This window comes from Trachypithecus francoisi, unplaced genomic scaffold (genome assembly GCF_009764315.1).
Source record: "Trachypithecus francoisi isolate TF-2019V2 unplaced genomic scaffold, Tfra_2.0 Lachesis_group4, whole genome shotgun sequence".
Taxonomy (NCBI): Eukaryota; Metazoa; Chordata; class Mammalia; order Primates; family Cercopithecidae; genus Trachypithecus; species Trachypithecus francoisi.
In genome coordinates this window covers 141,546,897-141,563,610 of record NW_022681469.1, presented here as the reverse complement: position 1 = coordinate 141,563,610, position 16,714 = coordinate 141,546,897, and the positions used below count along the sequence as shown (strand labels likewise).

The window sequence follows — 16,714 nt, the reverse complement described above, 5'->3', positions numbered from 1 at the left end:
TCTTTCGTGTTGCACCCCAGTGGTTCTGGGAGCTGATACCAGCAAACACACCCTTCTCCAGGTTGCTTCTCTACAGACAAGGAAAGTGAGGCACAGAGAGGCTGAGTGACTCATTCATCTGAAGTCACACAGCTGTGATCAAGCCAGGACTCAAGGCTGGATTATGCCAGAACGTCTAGAAGGGGAGGGAAGGTGTGCACATGAATCACTCCATTGGAAATGTCAAAAGATGCTTTATGTGACAGTGAGGCGCAAAGGGACTATGATCGTTATCCCAAGGAAAGAGAGGGTTTCCTTTGTCTCATGGAATTTAGGAAGAGGAGGGAAGGCCTTTGAAGAGGGAGAGGAGGACAAGGGGGAGAGGGAGAAGGAGGAAGGGGAGGAGGGGGAAGAGGAGGAAAGGGAGGAAGGGGAAGAAGAGGAAGAGGGGAGGAAGGGAGGAGATCAAGAGGAGCCACCTCAGGTTGGGGCCTAGTGTGCTGTGAGTCTCATTTCTGTCTTGATCTCACAACGGTTGTTTTAATTGAGGTGCAATTTACATGCAGTAAAATATGCTCTATTTAGTATACAGTAGTCTGAGTTTGACAAACATTATGCCATGACACTCCCACCACTATCAAGACACAGATATTTCTATTGCCCAAACCATCCCTGGCACCCTTTGCAGCCTCCACTCTTCTCCTGGCCCCGACCACACCCATTTGTGTCCAAACACAATGTCTCCACCCCAGAATGTCACCTATGTGGAGTCGTACATAGTCCTTAAGACCCCTCCAGGAGACTGCCTGCAGATGAGTGCTCGTTTTTGAAACCAAAGCCTCTCTGTCTTCAGCATTTTCCCTGAGCTGTGCTTGTCAGAGCCTCACCATGGGCACTTGCAGCTGCAGACGTAATTCCAATAAACCTTCACTTATTGGGATTGTTTGGAGATGGTGAATTGATTCAGCTGGGCGGTCCCAAGTGAGTCATTTGAGGTCCCAAGTGAGTCATTTGAGGGCGACCTAGGGACAGGACGGTTTCTGGCTGTGTCTGGAGAAGCAACCTGTTCCCTGTGCTGGTCCAGGCGCAGGTAGGACCTCTGGCATATCCATGGCTCCTGACCCCAGTGGGGCTGCTGGTACCATGGGCGTGTGGGGGAGCTGAAGAGTCCATGCTAGGAACAGCACCTGATCCACTAATTAAGTCAGGAAACAGTAGGTGTTGGAGAGGATGTGGAGAAATAGGAACACTTTTAACACTGTTGGTGGGATTGTAAACTAGTTCAACCATTATGGAAAACAGTATGGCGATTCCTCAAGGATCTGGAACTAGAAGTACCATATGACCCAGCCATCCCATTGCTGGGTGTATACCCAAAGGATTATAAATCATGCTGCTATAAAGACACATGCACACGTATGTTTATTGCGACGCTATTCACAATAGCAAAGACTTGGAATCAACCGAATGTCCATCAGTGACAGACTGGATTAAGAAAATGTGGCACATATACACCATGGAATACTATGCAGCCATAAAAAAGGATGAGTTTGTGTCCTTTGTAGGGACATGGATGCAGCTGGAAACCATCATTCTCAGCAAACTATCGCAAGAACAGAAAACCAAACACCGCATGTTCTCACTCATAGGTGGGAACTGAACAATGAGATCACTTGGACTCGGGAAGGGGAACATCACACACTGGGGCCTATCATGGGGAGCGGGGAGGGGGGAGGGATTGCATTGGGAGTTATACCTGATGTAAATGACGAGTTGGTGGGTGCTGACGAGTTGATGTGTGCAGCACACCAACATGGCACAAGTATACATATGTAACAAACCTGCACGTTATGCACATGTACCCTAGAACTTAAAGTATAATAAAAAATAAATAAAGAAATGCACTTGCTTGAAGAAACAGAACATAAAACTGTGACCATCACTATAGCGGCTGTGGCAGCACGGGGGTCTGTCCCCCATAATGAATCATTTTAGGAGTTAAAGAGGAAAGCACAAATCGCTTAATAGTCTCTGAGGAGTGAGTGAGGTGTATATGAGTGAGTGTGTGTGTGTGTGTTGTGTGTGTCTTGATCTAGATATCTGTAAAATATAAAAGTGATTGACTAAGATTAGAATTTTATCATTTTTAAGGAATGGAAATAATGGGTATTGGAGTTGGCAGGAGGTTGGTTTAAATTTCAGATGTTCTATTCAGTAGGCTTGTAAAAAAATCATTAATGTTAGTGCAGGCTCTCTCAGCCTCTGATTTCTCTCATCTGTAAAATGAACTTCCCATTTCCTGCTTCACAGGATTGCTTTGGGAATTGAGTGGGATCCCTAGGGCCTAACAGTGTGCTGGGAGCATGGGAGGAGCTTGCACAGTGGCCTTGTCTTTAGGTGGTCAGCTGAATGGTAGGAGAAGGGTGTTTCCAGAATTCTCTCTGTTCGTCAGGTGATGAAGATGCCAATTCCTGCAGCCTCACCTGGCTCACCTGAGAGTGGCTGCTTCAGCATCAGTGGGTGCTTTTCTTCTCACATGCCGCTCCATCTTTCCCTTGCCTCTGTTGATCTGTCTATTCAGATGCCGTGAAATGTGCCCACCACCCTTTCCATCTCTTGTTCCTCTCTGTTCCCCAAGGGGTCTGTTCCATTCTCCAGCACATCCTCAGGACTAGGCTGAATATTGCTTCTAAGTCCCCATTTATGACTAGCAATCATAGCAATGCTTAGTCAACTCTTACCAACTTTCATGGAGAAGAATTTTCTCGTTTCTCCTTTGAAACTAAAAAGTTTCAGGGAGGATACTGTTAGTTCTTTTGAAATGAAAAGTTAATTTTTAAGCACACCTGTCGCAAAAAGTAGAATATGGGATTCTTAGCATCAGTACCTAGAAAAAGGAAGGCTTCTACATCGCTTCATAAATCTATCAGATTTGTCCTTCCTTTGCTTCAAACCAACTTTCTGTTGGAAGCAGGGCCAGTGGACAGTTAGGTGGATTACAGATCAGTGATGAGTATTTTTGGTTGCTGAGTGACTGATGATGGAGGGTGCTGAAGTGTGAGGTCAACTGTCCCTTTGGCCAGCTGATTGTTAGCATGCCGGGGAGCACAGTTGGGCATTGCCTAATCTGTTTTCAGCCAGGATGGAAGGGATATTTTCACATATATTTTTTTGTCTTCTCCATTTTTTGAGTGACTTTTGAAATACTTTCTGAGTACCTCTTAACCCTCTTGCCTCCCTGTGGGAAAGCCACGTTTCAGTACCAGGGTTGGGGTGGAAAGAGAAGGATTCCCTGCAGGGAGGGTGGGTAAGGAAGTCGTGCTACAGGTCCTCCAAAGAGACAAGAATGTATGTTCTGTATTTTCTTCCTTCTGGTCTTTTTCAGGCGATAAACCTCACTGGTATGTCATGCAGCGGAAGTCATTCAGGGCCATATTTATGTTTGTTGGATTTTGAACTAAGATCCAACCACAAGGAAATCGTTGCCAGACAGTGGACAGGCTCCCTTGGGAGGGGAGGTCCTTGGTGCTGTTGGCTGGGTCTGGTGGCAACGCAAGGGAAAGGGGACACCGAATGGGATGATTTATCCTGGACTGAGATGTGGAAAGGTTCTCCTCCTGCATCCACAGCTGAAGAGCTATGGGATCCCTGCGAGTTACTTCCTTCCACTCTGGGATCAGGTTCTAAATTTGCAGAATGAGGGTTGATTCAGATTTCCCCATACTCCCTTTGAGATGGAAGCAAAATGTTAAAATATATTATTTAAGGATATAAAAAGGTGAAAGGGGCAGACGAGTGGCAGGACCCCACCTTTGAGAATTCTGTCCTTACCCCACCACCTCCTCACAGCAGTGTCAGCCCTGATAGCACGTCAAGTGCCAGAGACAGAGTGGAGACTTGAAGCCCTGCAGCCTCCCTCCCCTAGTAGGGGCTCCTCACTCTCCCTGCCCCTAGGAGTTCGTCAGGGCACCACGAACCCCACCCACAACCCATGTCCAGGAACCACAGATGGGAGTTTTTTTGGCTATGTCATTTCTCTGGTCTGGATGCAGAAAATTACTTTCTATGTCACTTTTCCAAACCAGAACCATATTATCAGTAGCATTCTGCCATCAATTAAGGAGGGTATCCTTTAATGATGGATCAGCACCTTTGGGGGCTGCAAACAACAGGGTGCGGGCTCCTGTTTGGTTTCTCATTGGCAAGACTGGCAGTCAGCCATGCAATGACCCTGCTTCCACACCCCTGTTAGGTTTCATTTCTAGGCAGGATTCTCTTTTTATTGCTCTTGTCCTGCAGCTTTTGCATTGAATCTTAGAAAGCATAACAGTGGCAGAAAGTGTTTAGGTGAGGCTCTTTCCTGTGCGCCCAGTGTAGAGGCAACAGTTTCATAGGTGAGAAGATAGATGATACAGAGGTCAGAAGACAGATATTTACCCAGCCCTGCCACTTGGAGCTGTGTGGGTTTGAGCAATGAAACGCCAACCTCACAGGTGGCAGGAGGATAAAGGAGATTGGAAATGGCAGATAGCATGGTGCCATTTGCTTGCACCCGCTGTTTGCCAGGGCTCTGTCTCATTAATCTTTGTGCCCTGGTTCTGAGCACATTGTGTCCAGATAATGTTCAGATGTCCCCTGGATATCCGATCCATGCTTCCTGCTTCATGGGCAAATGGGCTAACCTTTAGGGTCATGACTTTTGTTTTCTTTGGAATTTAGAACCCTTAAATTGGGTGACTTCATTTACTTTTCCAGTTGTGTTCATTATCAGTTGGAGACCAGCCAGGTCAGTAGCAATGGTCGCCCTGTTTCCACCTCTCACGAATGGGCGGACCTGGCTGTGCTGCCTGGGAAAAGGCCCAGAGAGCGGGGACACCTGGGCTGCAGGTGGCCAAGGGCTGCACGGCTCTTCTACCTTCAAATCCTTGTGGGCTGTGTGTGTGTTTGGTTTGGGTTGGTGGTGGTTCTTTGTTTGCTTGTTTGTTTTGCCTGCTAAGGCAGCTGAGCTTTCCAAAATAGCTCCCCAGATTTTGTCATGTGTGAAAAAGCTCAAACTTTTAGCCTCTCACGCAATACTCACCTGGTGTCAGAAGCTGTTCTCTAATGCTAGAAATGTAAGGGAGAGCAAAATAAAGCAAACCCCCTGCCCTCAATGAGCCTAAGTCCCAGTGGGTGAAGGTGCAGTTCTTCTGAATGCAAGTATGTACTCCGGATAAAAACCCAGTGAGGAAAGGGTGGTCAGGGCAGCACCTGTTGAGGAGGTGAGGGAGATGAGATGCAGAGAAGGACAGGAGCCAAAGCCCCGGGGCAGGTGCATGCTTGCAGTGGACTGCTGGGAACAGGGCAGGCAGTGAAGAGATGAGTCCAGGGAGAGGATGCCAGGCCCTGTCCACTATGGGAAGAGCCTTTAATAGTAATTATGAGTGCTCTTACTTGGAGCCTATGAGCTGGGTAGTTTATGTCCATATTCTCTAGTTCTCATAACTTTGAGAGAAAGATGGAAAGCATCTTTGTGTCTTTCATTCCATTGAAAGATAGGAAGCATTCTATTTTATAAATGTAAAACCAGGAAACTGAATAGCCTGAATGTCATGACCATGAACACACACAGAGTAAATGGTGGAATGGGGATCCCATCTTCAAGGATAAAGGGAAACAGCTGTCTCCTTTGTCCAACTGAAGTTCAAGTTCTTTCTTTGCAAAGTGATAGTCCTTTACAAGAAAACAGGATAGGAACAGTGTGTTCCAGAGGCCCCTTCTCCTTCCCTCCCCCTGAGGCTGACTCTCCTGCCCCCACTGAAGACCACTGGGATGTAGGTACAGGGGGTTGTCTGTGGAGCTCCTGGGCTGGCCTACCCAGAGCTCTGCACCTTTAGAAAGATCTGTGTTGCTACAGAGTGATTCAGAAGATTGACCAGTCCTATCTTGGAATTCACCTGATAATGTTTCATATTCTTTTCCTGTACATTTAACATTTATTGGGCATTTTCTGATGTAGAAAACTACATATGTGTGTAGCAGGAAGTTTAGCAGGAGTCCAGCCTTGTCTTTGACGCTGGATAGGGCTGGACTGGACCCTCTCTGTCCCATGGCTGTGCTCTCATGTATTAATAGGAAGGTGGTTGAACACCACCTGGGCTGTCAGGATTTGATGAGACTCCGCTTGGAGGGCTCAGAATAGGCCTGACATAGATGGAGTATATAGTCAATGGTAATGGAAATGTTGTTGTTTTTAATGCATCTATTATTATTTTAAGATTTCTACCACGAATAAAATAGGATTATTCATACCCTTCCACAGGAGAGGGACTATCCTCTGCCTTACCATTTGGTACAGAGCCTTCTAATCACGTACTGTTCTTAGCAGGCAGGGCAGGGAGCTAGCTGAAGGATTCCACCTCAGACTCATTAATAAGCCCTTTTTGACAGCATTTTAATTTAGATTAGAAGAATTGTTTTACAACTCATTCTTGGGCTCTTTTTTTACGTTATTGTGCCAATTTATTTTAACTCAGATTTAGGGAGAAGGGTGCGGGAAGTTATATAGACTTAGCAGCGTGAAATCTGTGACTGTAGTGGGTAGGCTCATGCCCCGGGCTGCGTGGCCCTGCAGTGTGTGTCCTGGCTGCCAGCCAGGCGTGGGAGGGACTGGGCTGATGGCCATACAGCACCCTCCATCGTGAGGAGGAGGAGTAGTCTTTGTCATTTTCACGGAGCAGAAGCTGTTTATCAGCACCTCCTTCTCACGCTCTGAAAACAGCAAGAAGGATTTATCAGGTCTTACATTTGTTAAATTTTCCTGGTAACAGGAAATCTAAACAGAAATCAAATTAAATTGATGTTTACTCACGGCCTATAAAGACACTCACCCGTGTGCTATGCCGTTTAATTCTCAGGTCAACCTTTTCATAGAACCATCTACCCACACCCTCATTTTATAGCCAGGAAGCTGAAAGTCAAGATGAATGCACCAGTTGGTAGAACCCTAAGGGTAGACTCAGGATAGAGCTGAGATTTGAACCAGTGTCCATCTGATGCCAGAGCTTCTTCAAGGGACCACTCTACTTCACAATCGCCTAGTGATTGCATTAACAAATGGATTGCATTTTCCATTTTTGAAATTGTAGAAGTGATATTTGCACTTGCCTTATAATTTAGGCCAGTCTTTCCAGATGTCTCCTTTGTTTAATTTGCACAGAGCTGGGCGAAATAGGTGTTTTAGTCTCTGCCTGGTCTGAAGCCTGGTCACTCGCTAATCCCTGGTCAGAGCAATGTGAGTTCAGTGCCACCTCTTTGTGGGCAGGGCCACTGACAGAGCCTCCAGGTGTGTGCCCTCCTAGTGCTCTCTGAGCAGGTGGGCAGTGGGCCAGCAGGAGCACACAGGCATCAGGGCCAGTGCACCTGGGTTCTAGGCCCACCTCCACCTCCTAGCAGCTGCCTGACCTTGGGCAAATTATTTATTCTCTTTGATCCTCAGTTCCTTATAGATAAACAAGAAAATAGGTTATACTGTGAAAATTAGAGAAAATGCACGATGCTCCTGCCCTGTCAATAAAAGGTACTCAGAAAACAGCAGCTGTTACTGAGGCTGTTACCTTGAATTAATCCCATGGCATATGTCCTGTCATCACTTTCCCTGCCTTGAAGACTTGGTTTATTTTCAGCATTTTGTGTAGCATTTCTACTCCCAGACCCTCCCTTCCCTAGGCTTGACTTTAGGATGGGAGTCACGGCCACTGCAGATGGGCCCGTACCCGTGTCCACTCTCCCCACTCCCTGCTTCTCTGCATGCTTTCCCTTGGGCACGGTTGAAACAAGAAGCAAGCCTGACATCGGCGTGTTTTCAGTACCACACCCCAGTACCTCTCGGGACTCTGTCCTAACACGTTGTCCCAGTGTTTTCAAAAAAGCCAGCAGCTGCTGACCATGGTGGTGCATCAGCCTGGAGCCCGGGGCTATGAGGCACATGCTCAGGGCAGGTCCCTCCGGAGGGCTCCTGGGCCAGGCTCAGTGACTGCTGTTAGGTAGTGGCTCACGTCTCTCAAATTCCAGGTGCCCACGCAGCGTGGGCTTCCCACCACCAGCAGCTCCCTGGCTGTGGAATGCTTGCAATTTCACAGTTGAGAAAGTAGAAGGTGGGGGAGGCCCATGGGGTGCGGCATGTGCTGACTACAAACTCCAGCTTATTTTAGGAGGCTCTTGGCAAGGACCCGATGTGTGTGGTCGCGGCAATTGGCCAGTCAGCACATTGAGGCTCGGGAGTCCCAGAATGCCAGAGTCATGGCCATGATTAATAATAGCAGCCGATGCTTCAGCCTTTCCTGCCCACACTTTAGTTCAAAGTTTTATTTTCTTGACATTCCATGTATGGAAATCAGCGCATACAGGTCAGCCTCAAGCGTCTATGATCCTGAGACATTCACCAGGCACCTACTTGGCCCAAAGTTGCTGTGCCAAACAGGAAGACCCAAACCAATTCCTGCACTTTCTCTTTTCATTGAATTTCATATTGACATTTGAGCAGACATTCAGTTTTTTTTTCCTTTTTTTTTTTTTTTTTTGAGACGGAGTCTTGCTCTCTTGCCCAGGCTGGAATGCAGTGGCACGATCACTGCTCACTGCAACCTCTTCCTCCCAGGTTCAAGCAATTCTTCTGCCTCAGCCTCCTGAGTAGCTGAGACTACAGGCATGCACCACCATACCCGGCTAATGTTTGTATTTTTAGTAGAGACAGGTTTCACCAAGACATTCAATTTAATAGGAATTTGCTACCCAGCACCTAGCTGATGCTCAACAAATGTTAGACAGGTCTATGAACGGAAGCTCTTCTTTGTCTAATATGAACAGTTCATTCTTGGGGATTTATGAGCCGAGCTGGGCTCAGCGTTCACAGTCATGATGAAATTAACAATGAGCCCCAAAGGCAAGATGATTCAAAAGGTGAAGATTCCCAGAGTTCAGAATGACAATTTGTTCTGCATGGAAAGGTAGAAATGATTCAAGTACCTGAAATGTTTATTTGAATGCCTTTTCATTGGCATCCTCCAGAGTATATATAAAACTTTGTGATCTTAGAGGGATCTTTGTCCCTGTTTATTGTAAATCATATTTTGAATCCATTTATTTGTTTAGACAAATGCACACACTCGTTCCGAGGGTGTGAGGCTTGCTTTCATCCCGGACTGAAAGCCTCTCTCTGGTTTTCTCCCCCGCAGTGCTACACACGCAGGGCCCTGTCGATGGCAGCCTTTATGCGAAGGTGAGGAAAAAAAGCTCCTCGGATCCTGGCATCCCAGGTGGCCCCCAGGCCGTCCCGACCACCAACAGCCCAGACCACAGTGACCACACCTTGTCTGTCAGCAGTGACTCTGGCCACTCTACAGCCTCTGCCAGGACTGATAAGACGGAAGAGCGCCTGGCTCCAGGAACCAGGAGGGGCCTGAGCGCCCAGGAGAAGGCCGAGTTGGACCAGCTGCTCAGTGGCTTTGGCCTGGAGGATCCTGGAAGCTCCCTCAAGGAAATGACTGATGCTCGAAGCAAGTACAGTGGGACCCGCCACGTGGTGCCGGCCCAGGTTCATGTGAATGGAGAAGCTGCTCTGAAGGACCGGGAGACGGACATTCTGGATGACGAGATGCCCCACCACGACCTGCACAGTGTGGACAGCCTTGGGACCCTGTCCTCCTCGGAAGGGCCGCAGTCGGCCCACCTGGGTCCCTTCACCTGCCACAAGAGCAGCCAGAACTCACTCCTATCTGACGGTTTTGGCAGCAACGTTGGTGAAGATCCACAGGGCACCCTTGTTCCAGACCTGGGCCTTGGCATGGATGGCCCCTATGAGCGGGAGCGGACTTTCGGGACTCGAGAACCCAAGCAGCCCCAGCCCCTGCTGAGAAAGCCCTCAGTGTCCTCCCAGATGCAGGCCTACGGGCAGAGCAGCTACTCCACACAGACCTGGGTGCGCCAGCAGCAGATGGTTGTAGCTCACCAGTACAGCTTCGCCCCCGATGGGGAGGCCCGGCTGGTGAGCCGCGGCCCTGCAGACAATCCGGGCCTCGTCCAGGCCCAGCCCAGAGTCCCACTCACCCCCACCCGAGGGACCAGCAGTAGGGTGGCTGTCCAGAGGGGTGTAGGCAGTGGGCCACACCCCTCTGACACACAGCAGCCCTCTCCCAGCAAAGCATTCAAACCCAGGTTTCCAGGCGACCAGGTTGTGAATGGAGCTGGCCCAGAGCTGAGCACAGGCCCCTCCCCAGGCTCGCCCACCCTGGACATCGACCAGTCCATCGAACAGCTCAACAGGCTGATCCTGGAGCTGGATCCCACCTTCGAACCCATCCCTACCCACATGAATGCCCTCAGTAGCCAGGCCAATGGCTCTGTGTCTCCGGACAGCGTGGGAGGTGGGCTCCGGGCAAGCAGCAGGCTGCCTGACACGGGAGAGGGCCCCAACAGGACCCCTGGGCGGCAAGGTGAGCTGGGGCTCCATGGGAGGTGCTCCACAGGAGGCTAATGTGTGATGAGAAATCAGCCTAGTAGGTTCGCTTTTGGCAAAACCCACAAGGGAGGGACGTTTCCCTTGCAGTTTCAACTCTCGTGAATTTTGGCCTAGGATCCAAATGCTGTCATGCTGGTGTGGTCCCTTGGTAGGAGATTTGGAGGGTGAGAGAACCAGGCAGAAGACCTGCTGTTAACATCAGTGCAGGGGCAAGGACAGCATGCACTCCACTGGAAAGGGCCGGTCATGCCTTCATTGCAGAGTGGGCTTCACAGTGAAACCGTTCTCCCTTCATGAGTGTTAGTGGATTTACGAAGGAAGCATACTTACTTCTGTCCTTGTGGTATAGATCAGGGCTTTGTGGAAAAATGCCAGCTACTTCAATGGGGCTGAAGATTGGAGAGGAAGAGGACTGCTGAGCCCTCAGACAGCTTTGTCACAGGAAGTGTTTAAGCAGTCGTGGTATAAAATGTTCTGATTACAAATACACGTGTCAGAGTTGGCCATGGTGGTGTGGGGGGACTGGTTACGGAAGGCAGTGGCTGGGTGGAGGCTTGGGGTCCACAAGGGGTTCTACCACGGGGAGCAGCTTAGTGATGGGAGGGGCTTGGGGGAGCAGGCTCATGGGTGAGGGGACTGAGAGCTGTGGTGGGACCCAGAGCCATGGAGCCAGGTGCAGGGGCCTCCTGGGGATGCCCCAAAACCAGGTGGGGGTCATGCTAACCGCAGAGAGGCCAAGACTATACGTGTCCTTTTCCCCTGAGGCTGGTGGTTTAGAAACCAGCACAGGGCCTTTCTGCCTACCTTTGAGGCCTGGGAAGAGCCAGAGTTGGGAGTGGTGGACAGGCATTGACCTCTGCCTGGGTTATAGTAGCACTATCTTCAAGCTGCATCGATGTAATGGGGCAAGTTGCCTGTTGGGACCAGGTTCTTTCTGTTGGGAAGTCATGAAAGCTGAGGGGACCAGAGAGCTGGAGGTGGTCATGTCGGCCAGGGAAGACACTCAGCAGGCAGAGAAGGGCACTGAAATGGAGCAGGGTTGTCTCAGTAGGGGACTGTGTGGGTGAGATCATGTGGTCTGGAAGCTCCTGCACAGAGGTGCACACCAGGGGAGGGCAGCCAGGCTGTAGCGGCTATGCCTGGGGGCTGCTGGGAGGCTACAGGAGGTGGAGAGACAGAGCTGTGTTCTGGGAGCCCTGGCAGTGATATGCAGGGACCAGGACCCAAGGATAACCTTGGGCCAGAGAGTGTGGCATCCATATGGTGCCAGGGCCTCCCACATTGGCACGTTGGGATGTGTTGGCAAATGGGGGCCGCTGGCTCCTTAGAGGGACTTACCTCTAAAAGTGAAGACCAGAGAGGTAAAGGACCAGGGAGAATATGGCTATGTGACACCGTGCATGTGATTCCCACCATGTGCTGGTAACACTGATGAGAGATGCTACCACTTATGCCCGCGTGGTTCTTGGTTTAGGTGGGCTGGCCCATGTCATCGTCCTAAGCACCCTGGCTGCAGGCACCAGTCCCTGCCTTATAGTCGTGTTGACGGAGATATCAGTAGGTTACATGGCCCGCCTAGGTTCACATGGCACCAGCGTAGCAGAGCAAATGTCAGTGCCCTGCGGTGTGGACTCAGTGTCTCCATCCTCTTTGGAGTCACACAGGTGAGGACTACAGTCCCAACTCAGGTCTGGGGTGGTCTGGGGGAAGGACCTCACACTCTGCGGATATTGGTCCTGGCTTCAGGTCTGAGTGTGCCGTGGGCTGCCTGAGTGACGCACGTGTGTAAAGGGCAGTGTCTCTGTGAATTTCTCTTCACTCCGTCTGTGAGAAGGAAACCCTATCCCAGTGCTGGCCCAGGGACGGTGTGAAGAAAGGCTCGTCCACATCCACCTCTCACTTACTAGGGGTGTGACTGAGCAAACAGCTGTCATTCCAGCCTGCCTGAGTAACTCCGTCTTTGTATATCCTGAGCTGGGAGTTTGAAGGAGCCTGGAGAGTCCCCCATGAGTAGATTATTGGACTTTACAATACAGCTGTATAGCAACCACAACACCGCAGCAGGGTAGCAGTTCCTGAACAATAGGTCCAGGTTGATGCATTAAACAAATATATTTGGGAAATTCTGCGTCTACAAAAAAGGCGCCAATGGGAACAAAACTATCTGCAGTATCACACCTGACTTACTTCACCAAACCTTCTTGAAAGAAGTTACTTGGAAACATTAAAATCAGAAGTCTTTTCTCCTGGATAACAATGTCATGTAGGTTTGGAGGAGGCTGGAGGCATCTGAGTGTATGTGGAGAAAAGGACTCCATGGCTTAGGTTAACATATAGTAGTCTCTTGAGGTTAATATGTCTTTCAATTGATTGAATTCCATCCTTTTGGTTCCCCGTTCTTGCTGCAAATAAACAGTTATAAGGCCTGGAATTTTAGAAAGCCACATCATATTATCCACTCTCAGATTGGCTGTTTTTAAATTACTTGGTAAACTCATTATTTATTTATTTTTATTTTTATTTATTTTTTTGAGACAGAGTCTCGCTCTGTCACCCAGGCTGGAGTGCAGTGATGTGATCTCAGCTCACTGCAAGCTCCGCCTCCCAGGTTCATGCCATTCTGCCTCAACCCAGTAGCTGGGACTACAGGCACCCGCTACCGTGCCCGGCTAATTTTTTGTATTTTTAGTAGAGACGGGGATTCACCGTGTTAGCCAGGATGGTCTTGATCTACTGACCTTGTGATCTGTCCGCCTTGGCCTCCCAAAGTGCTGGGATTACAGGCGTGAGTTACTGCGCCCAACCAAACTCATTACTTTAATAATAATTTTTTTTTTTTTTTTTTTTTTGAGTCTTGCTCTGTTGCCCAGGCTGGAGTGCAGTGGCACAATCTTGGCTCACTGCAACCTCCACCTCCCGAGTTCAAATGATTCTCCTGCCTCAGCCTCCCGAGTAGCTGGGACTACAGGTGCGCACCTCCATGCCCGGCTAATTTTTGTATTTTTAGTAGAGATGGGGTTTCACCATATTGGCCAAGCTGGTCTTGAACTCCCAACCTCGTGATCTGCCCACCTCAGCCTCCCAAAGTGCTGGGATTATAAGCGTGAGCCCCTGCGTCCAACCCAGTAACACATTTTGATTTTGATTTTAGATCCTCTTTAATTCCTTTTATTATAAAAGTTATTTAGTTATCATTTTGAAGTTGAAGGACTTTCATATCTCAGCAATAGACCAGTAAAATTCAGTGTATATTTGGGTATTGACAATACAAATATAAAGTATTTATTAATCTATGCATATTTGACAGGCATCTCGGACCATGTGTCCATTTTTTTCTAGCATCAGAACTAAAATGTCAAAAGATTAGATATAAGCAAAACTGGGTACCAGTTCCCCCAGAGCTTTTTAAAATTGGGAAGTGACCTTCTTGTAAGAACCCTGACACGTGAGCAACTGTCCATGAGCAGTGATGAATGGACACTGAAGGGTTAGCTGCAGCATTGGAAACAGGGCAGAGGGAGCCATCCCTTTCCTGGGAGCTCCGCTTCCTCTTCCAGGACGTGCCTCTTGTGCTAGGTAAGCACCAAGCTGGGAGATGGAGCAAGCCTTGAGACTTGCACTTCATTTAGTGTAAAAAGCTTACACAGTGTAGAGGTGGTCTCTGAACAGCCTACATGGCAGGCTTTTGGATCTCAGTCCAGGACTTTCTGACCTGATAGAAATCCCTTTAAAAAATGCTCACTGGGCTGAGGGAGGCAGATCACCTGAGGTCAGGAGTTCGAGACCAGCCTGGTCCACATGGCAAAACCCTGTCTCTACTAAAGTTACAAAAATTAGCCTGGCGTGGTAGTTCATGCCTGTAATCCCAGCTACTTGGGAGGCTGAGGCAGGAGAATCACTTGAACCCAGGAGGCAGAGATTGCAGCAAACTGAGATTGCGCCACTGTACTCCAGCTTAGGTGACAGAGCAAGCACTCTGGCTCAAAAAAAAAAAAATTGCTTACTTCTATAGCTCTCAGGCACTGTAGCTAAGCAGGGAAGGAATTGTTTCTTCCCTCCCTGGCAGGTATAGAAAACACTGGAACCCTTTTTGATTTTAAAATTTAAATTTCAGTAATGACATTTCTCAACAGGAAATGGCTACTTTGGCAAGCAGCAGAAAACAAAAATCACTAGATCCTAGCAGGAACAAGTGTGGTAGCAAAGCAGCTGGTTCCGAGTCTCTGGGACATCGCCAGAAGGTTGGGGATGCTGCTGGAGTGCCTGCACTTTGAAGGCATCTTAGATCCCCCAACCCATATCCACCTCCTCAGCCAGCCAAAGGAGACCAGGGCTGCTGAGCTGGAGTCCTCCTCTTTCAGCTTAGCTCCATGTGTGAATAGGAAAGATCCTGGCATGTCCGAAAGGCTCATGACATGCCCAGAATGGTACCATCACTTACCCTGCAAGGGGAGTCATTTCCACATCTGTGTGCCTGAGGGTCAGCCCCATACATGGTGCGGCAATGCCTGACTGACCGGAGACTATCTTGAGTCTTGCTCACAAGGGGAAACTGTAGACTGGAAGTTCTGAGAGCGCCATGTCTACATGAGCCCCTTCTTGCTGTCCTGCCTTCCATCTCATCCATGGACACAGACTGCTACACAGCTTTCTTAATTCTGACAGTAGCTGAAGGTTTGTCACAGAGACCTCAGCATCCTGAAGTTACCAGAGTCTTTCACTCTTTGCAGATTATGTCCTCATTATGAGAAAGACCACCACTTGTGGTAGAGAGTTGGGAATAGCATTGCCCAGTGCACCTCCGGGGGACTTCTGGGCATCCTGCATTATTTATGAGATGAAAATTATATGTGAAGGCTAAGTATTTCCTAAGAAAGTCTTTCATCATAAGCACAATGATAATAATGATGGTTCTGCTGCTGATGGTAGTGATGGTCATGGTGATGATCATGGTGATGATGATGGTGATGGTGATGATCATGGTGATGGTGATGATTGTGATGATGGTGGTGGTGATGGTGATGATGACAATGGTGATGGAGATGATGTTGATGGTGGTGATGGTGGTAATGGTGATGGTGATGACGGTGATGGTGATGATGACAGTGATGATGGTGATGATGGTGATGTTGTTGATGGTGATGGTGGTGATGACAATGATGATGGTGATGATGTTGAAAGTGGTGATGATGTTGATGGTGATGATGGTCATGGTGATCATGGTGATGATCCTGATGTTGGTGATGACCCTGATCATGGTGATGATGGTGATGACTGTGATGATGTTGATGGTGGTGATGGTGATGATGATAGTGATGATGGTGATGACTGTGATGATGGTGATGATGGTGATGGTGGTGGTGATGTTGATAGTGGTAATGGTGATGGTGATGGTGATGATCCTGATGATGGTGATGACTGTGATGATGTTGGTGGTGGTGATGGTGATGGTAATGACTCTGATGATGGTGGTGATGTTGATGGTGGTGATGATGTTAATGGTGGTAATGGTGATGGTGATAATGGTGATAGTGATGGTGATGATGGTGATGACTGTGGTGATGTTGATGGCGATGATGACAGTGATGATGGCGATGACTGTGATGATGGTGATGATGCTGATGGTGGTGATGATGGTTTGGTGATGGTGATGATGACCGTGATGAATGTAATGATAGTGATGATGTTTATGGTGGTGTTAGTGATGGTGATGTTGATGATGTTGGAAATAGTAAGAACTGTTACTCTGAGTGCTTACACTGTTTTAAGTACCTTCATTTTCACCGGCACACATAACAGAGCTCTCATCTCTCTGACTGCACCCCATGGCCGTGTCCTAATTCCACTAAGCTCACCCTCTTACACCAGCCGGCAAACCTCTTGAGGGAAGTGCTCATTATTTTTTTCCCCTGGCATGCAGGAAGAGTTCGACATATGTTTGCAGATACAGGGGTCTGGGACAGGCAGAACTGCAGATGATCGTTTCGAGACCAGAATTGTTCTGCTGAATGGGCACTGAGGGGGATTTATCACTGGACAATGTAGAGTAGCCCTGCCCACCCACAAGACCAAAGAGAGGCTGTCCAGAGGTGGGATATCACAAAGCTCTGGTGGCTGAGACCTGGGTGCTCTCTGTGCCAGTGAGCACGGTTTTGTGTCATTCTTGTAGAATGGGTGAGATTCAGGCAGTTGGTTCGGGGGCATTTTGCTCCCCACAAGTGTCCGCCAGCCATGAGG

The 16,714-nt window shown here is 48.7% G+C and overlaps 1 protein-coding gene across 14 annotated transcripts in view; it reads left to right on the top strand.

Annotated features, from left to right (window-relative positions):
• TNS3 (tensin 3) overlaps positions 1–16,714 on the top strand; it is a 353,662-nt gene that overhangs the window by 254,200 nt on the left and 82,748 nt on the right. For all 14 annotated transcript variants that reach the window (XM_033194200.1, XM_033194198.1, XM_033194194.1 and 11 more), the window contains one exon: positions 9,195–10,451. In XM_033194200.1, the coding sequence (XP_033050091.1) occupies positions 9,195–10,451 (1,257 nt within the window). The remainder of the gene's footprint in view (positions 1–9,194; positions 10,452–16,714) is intronic.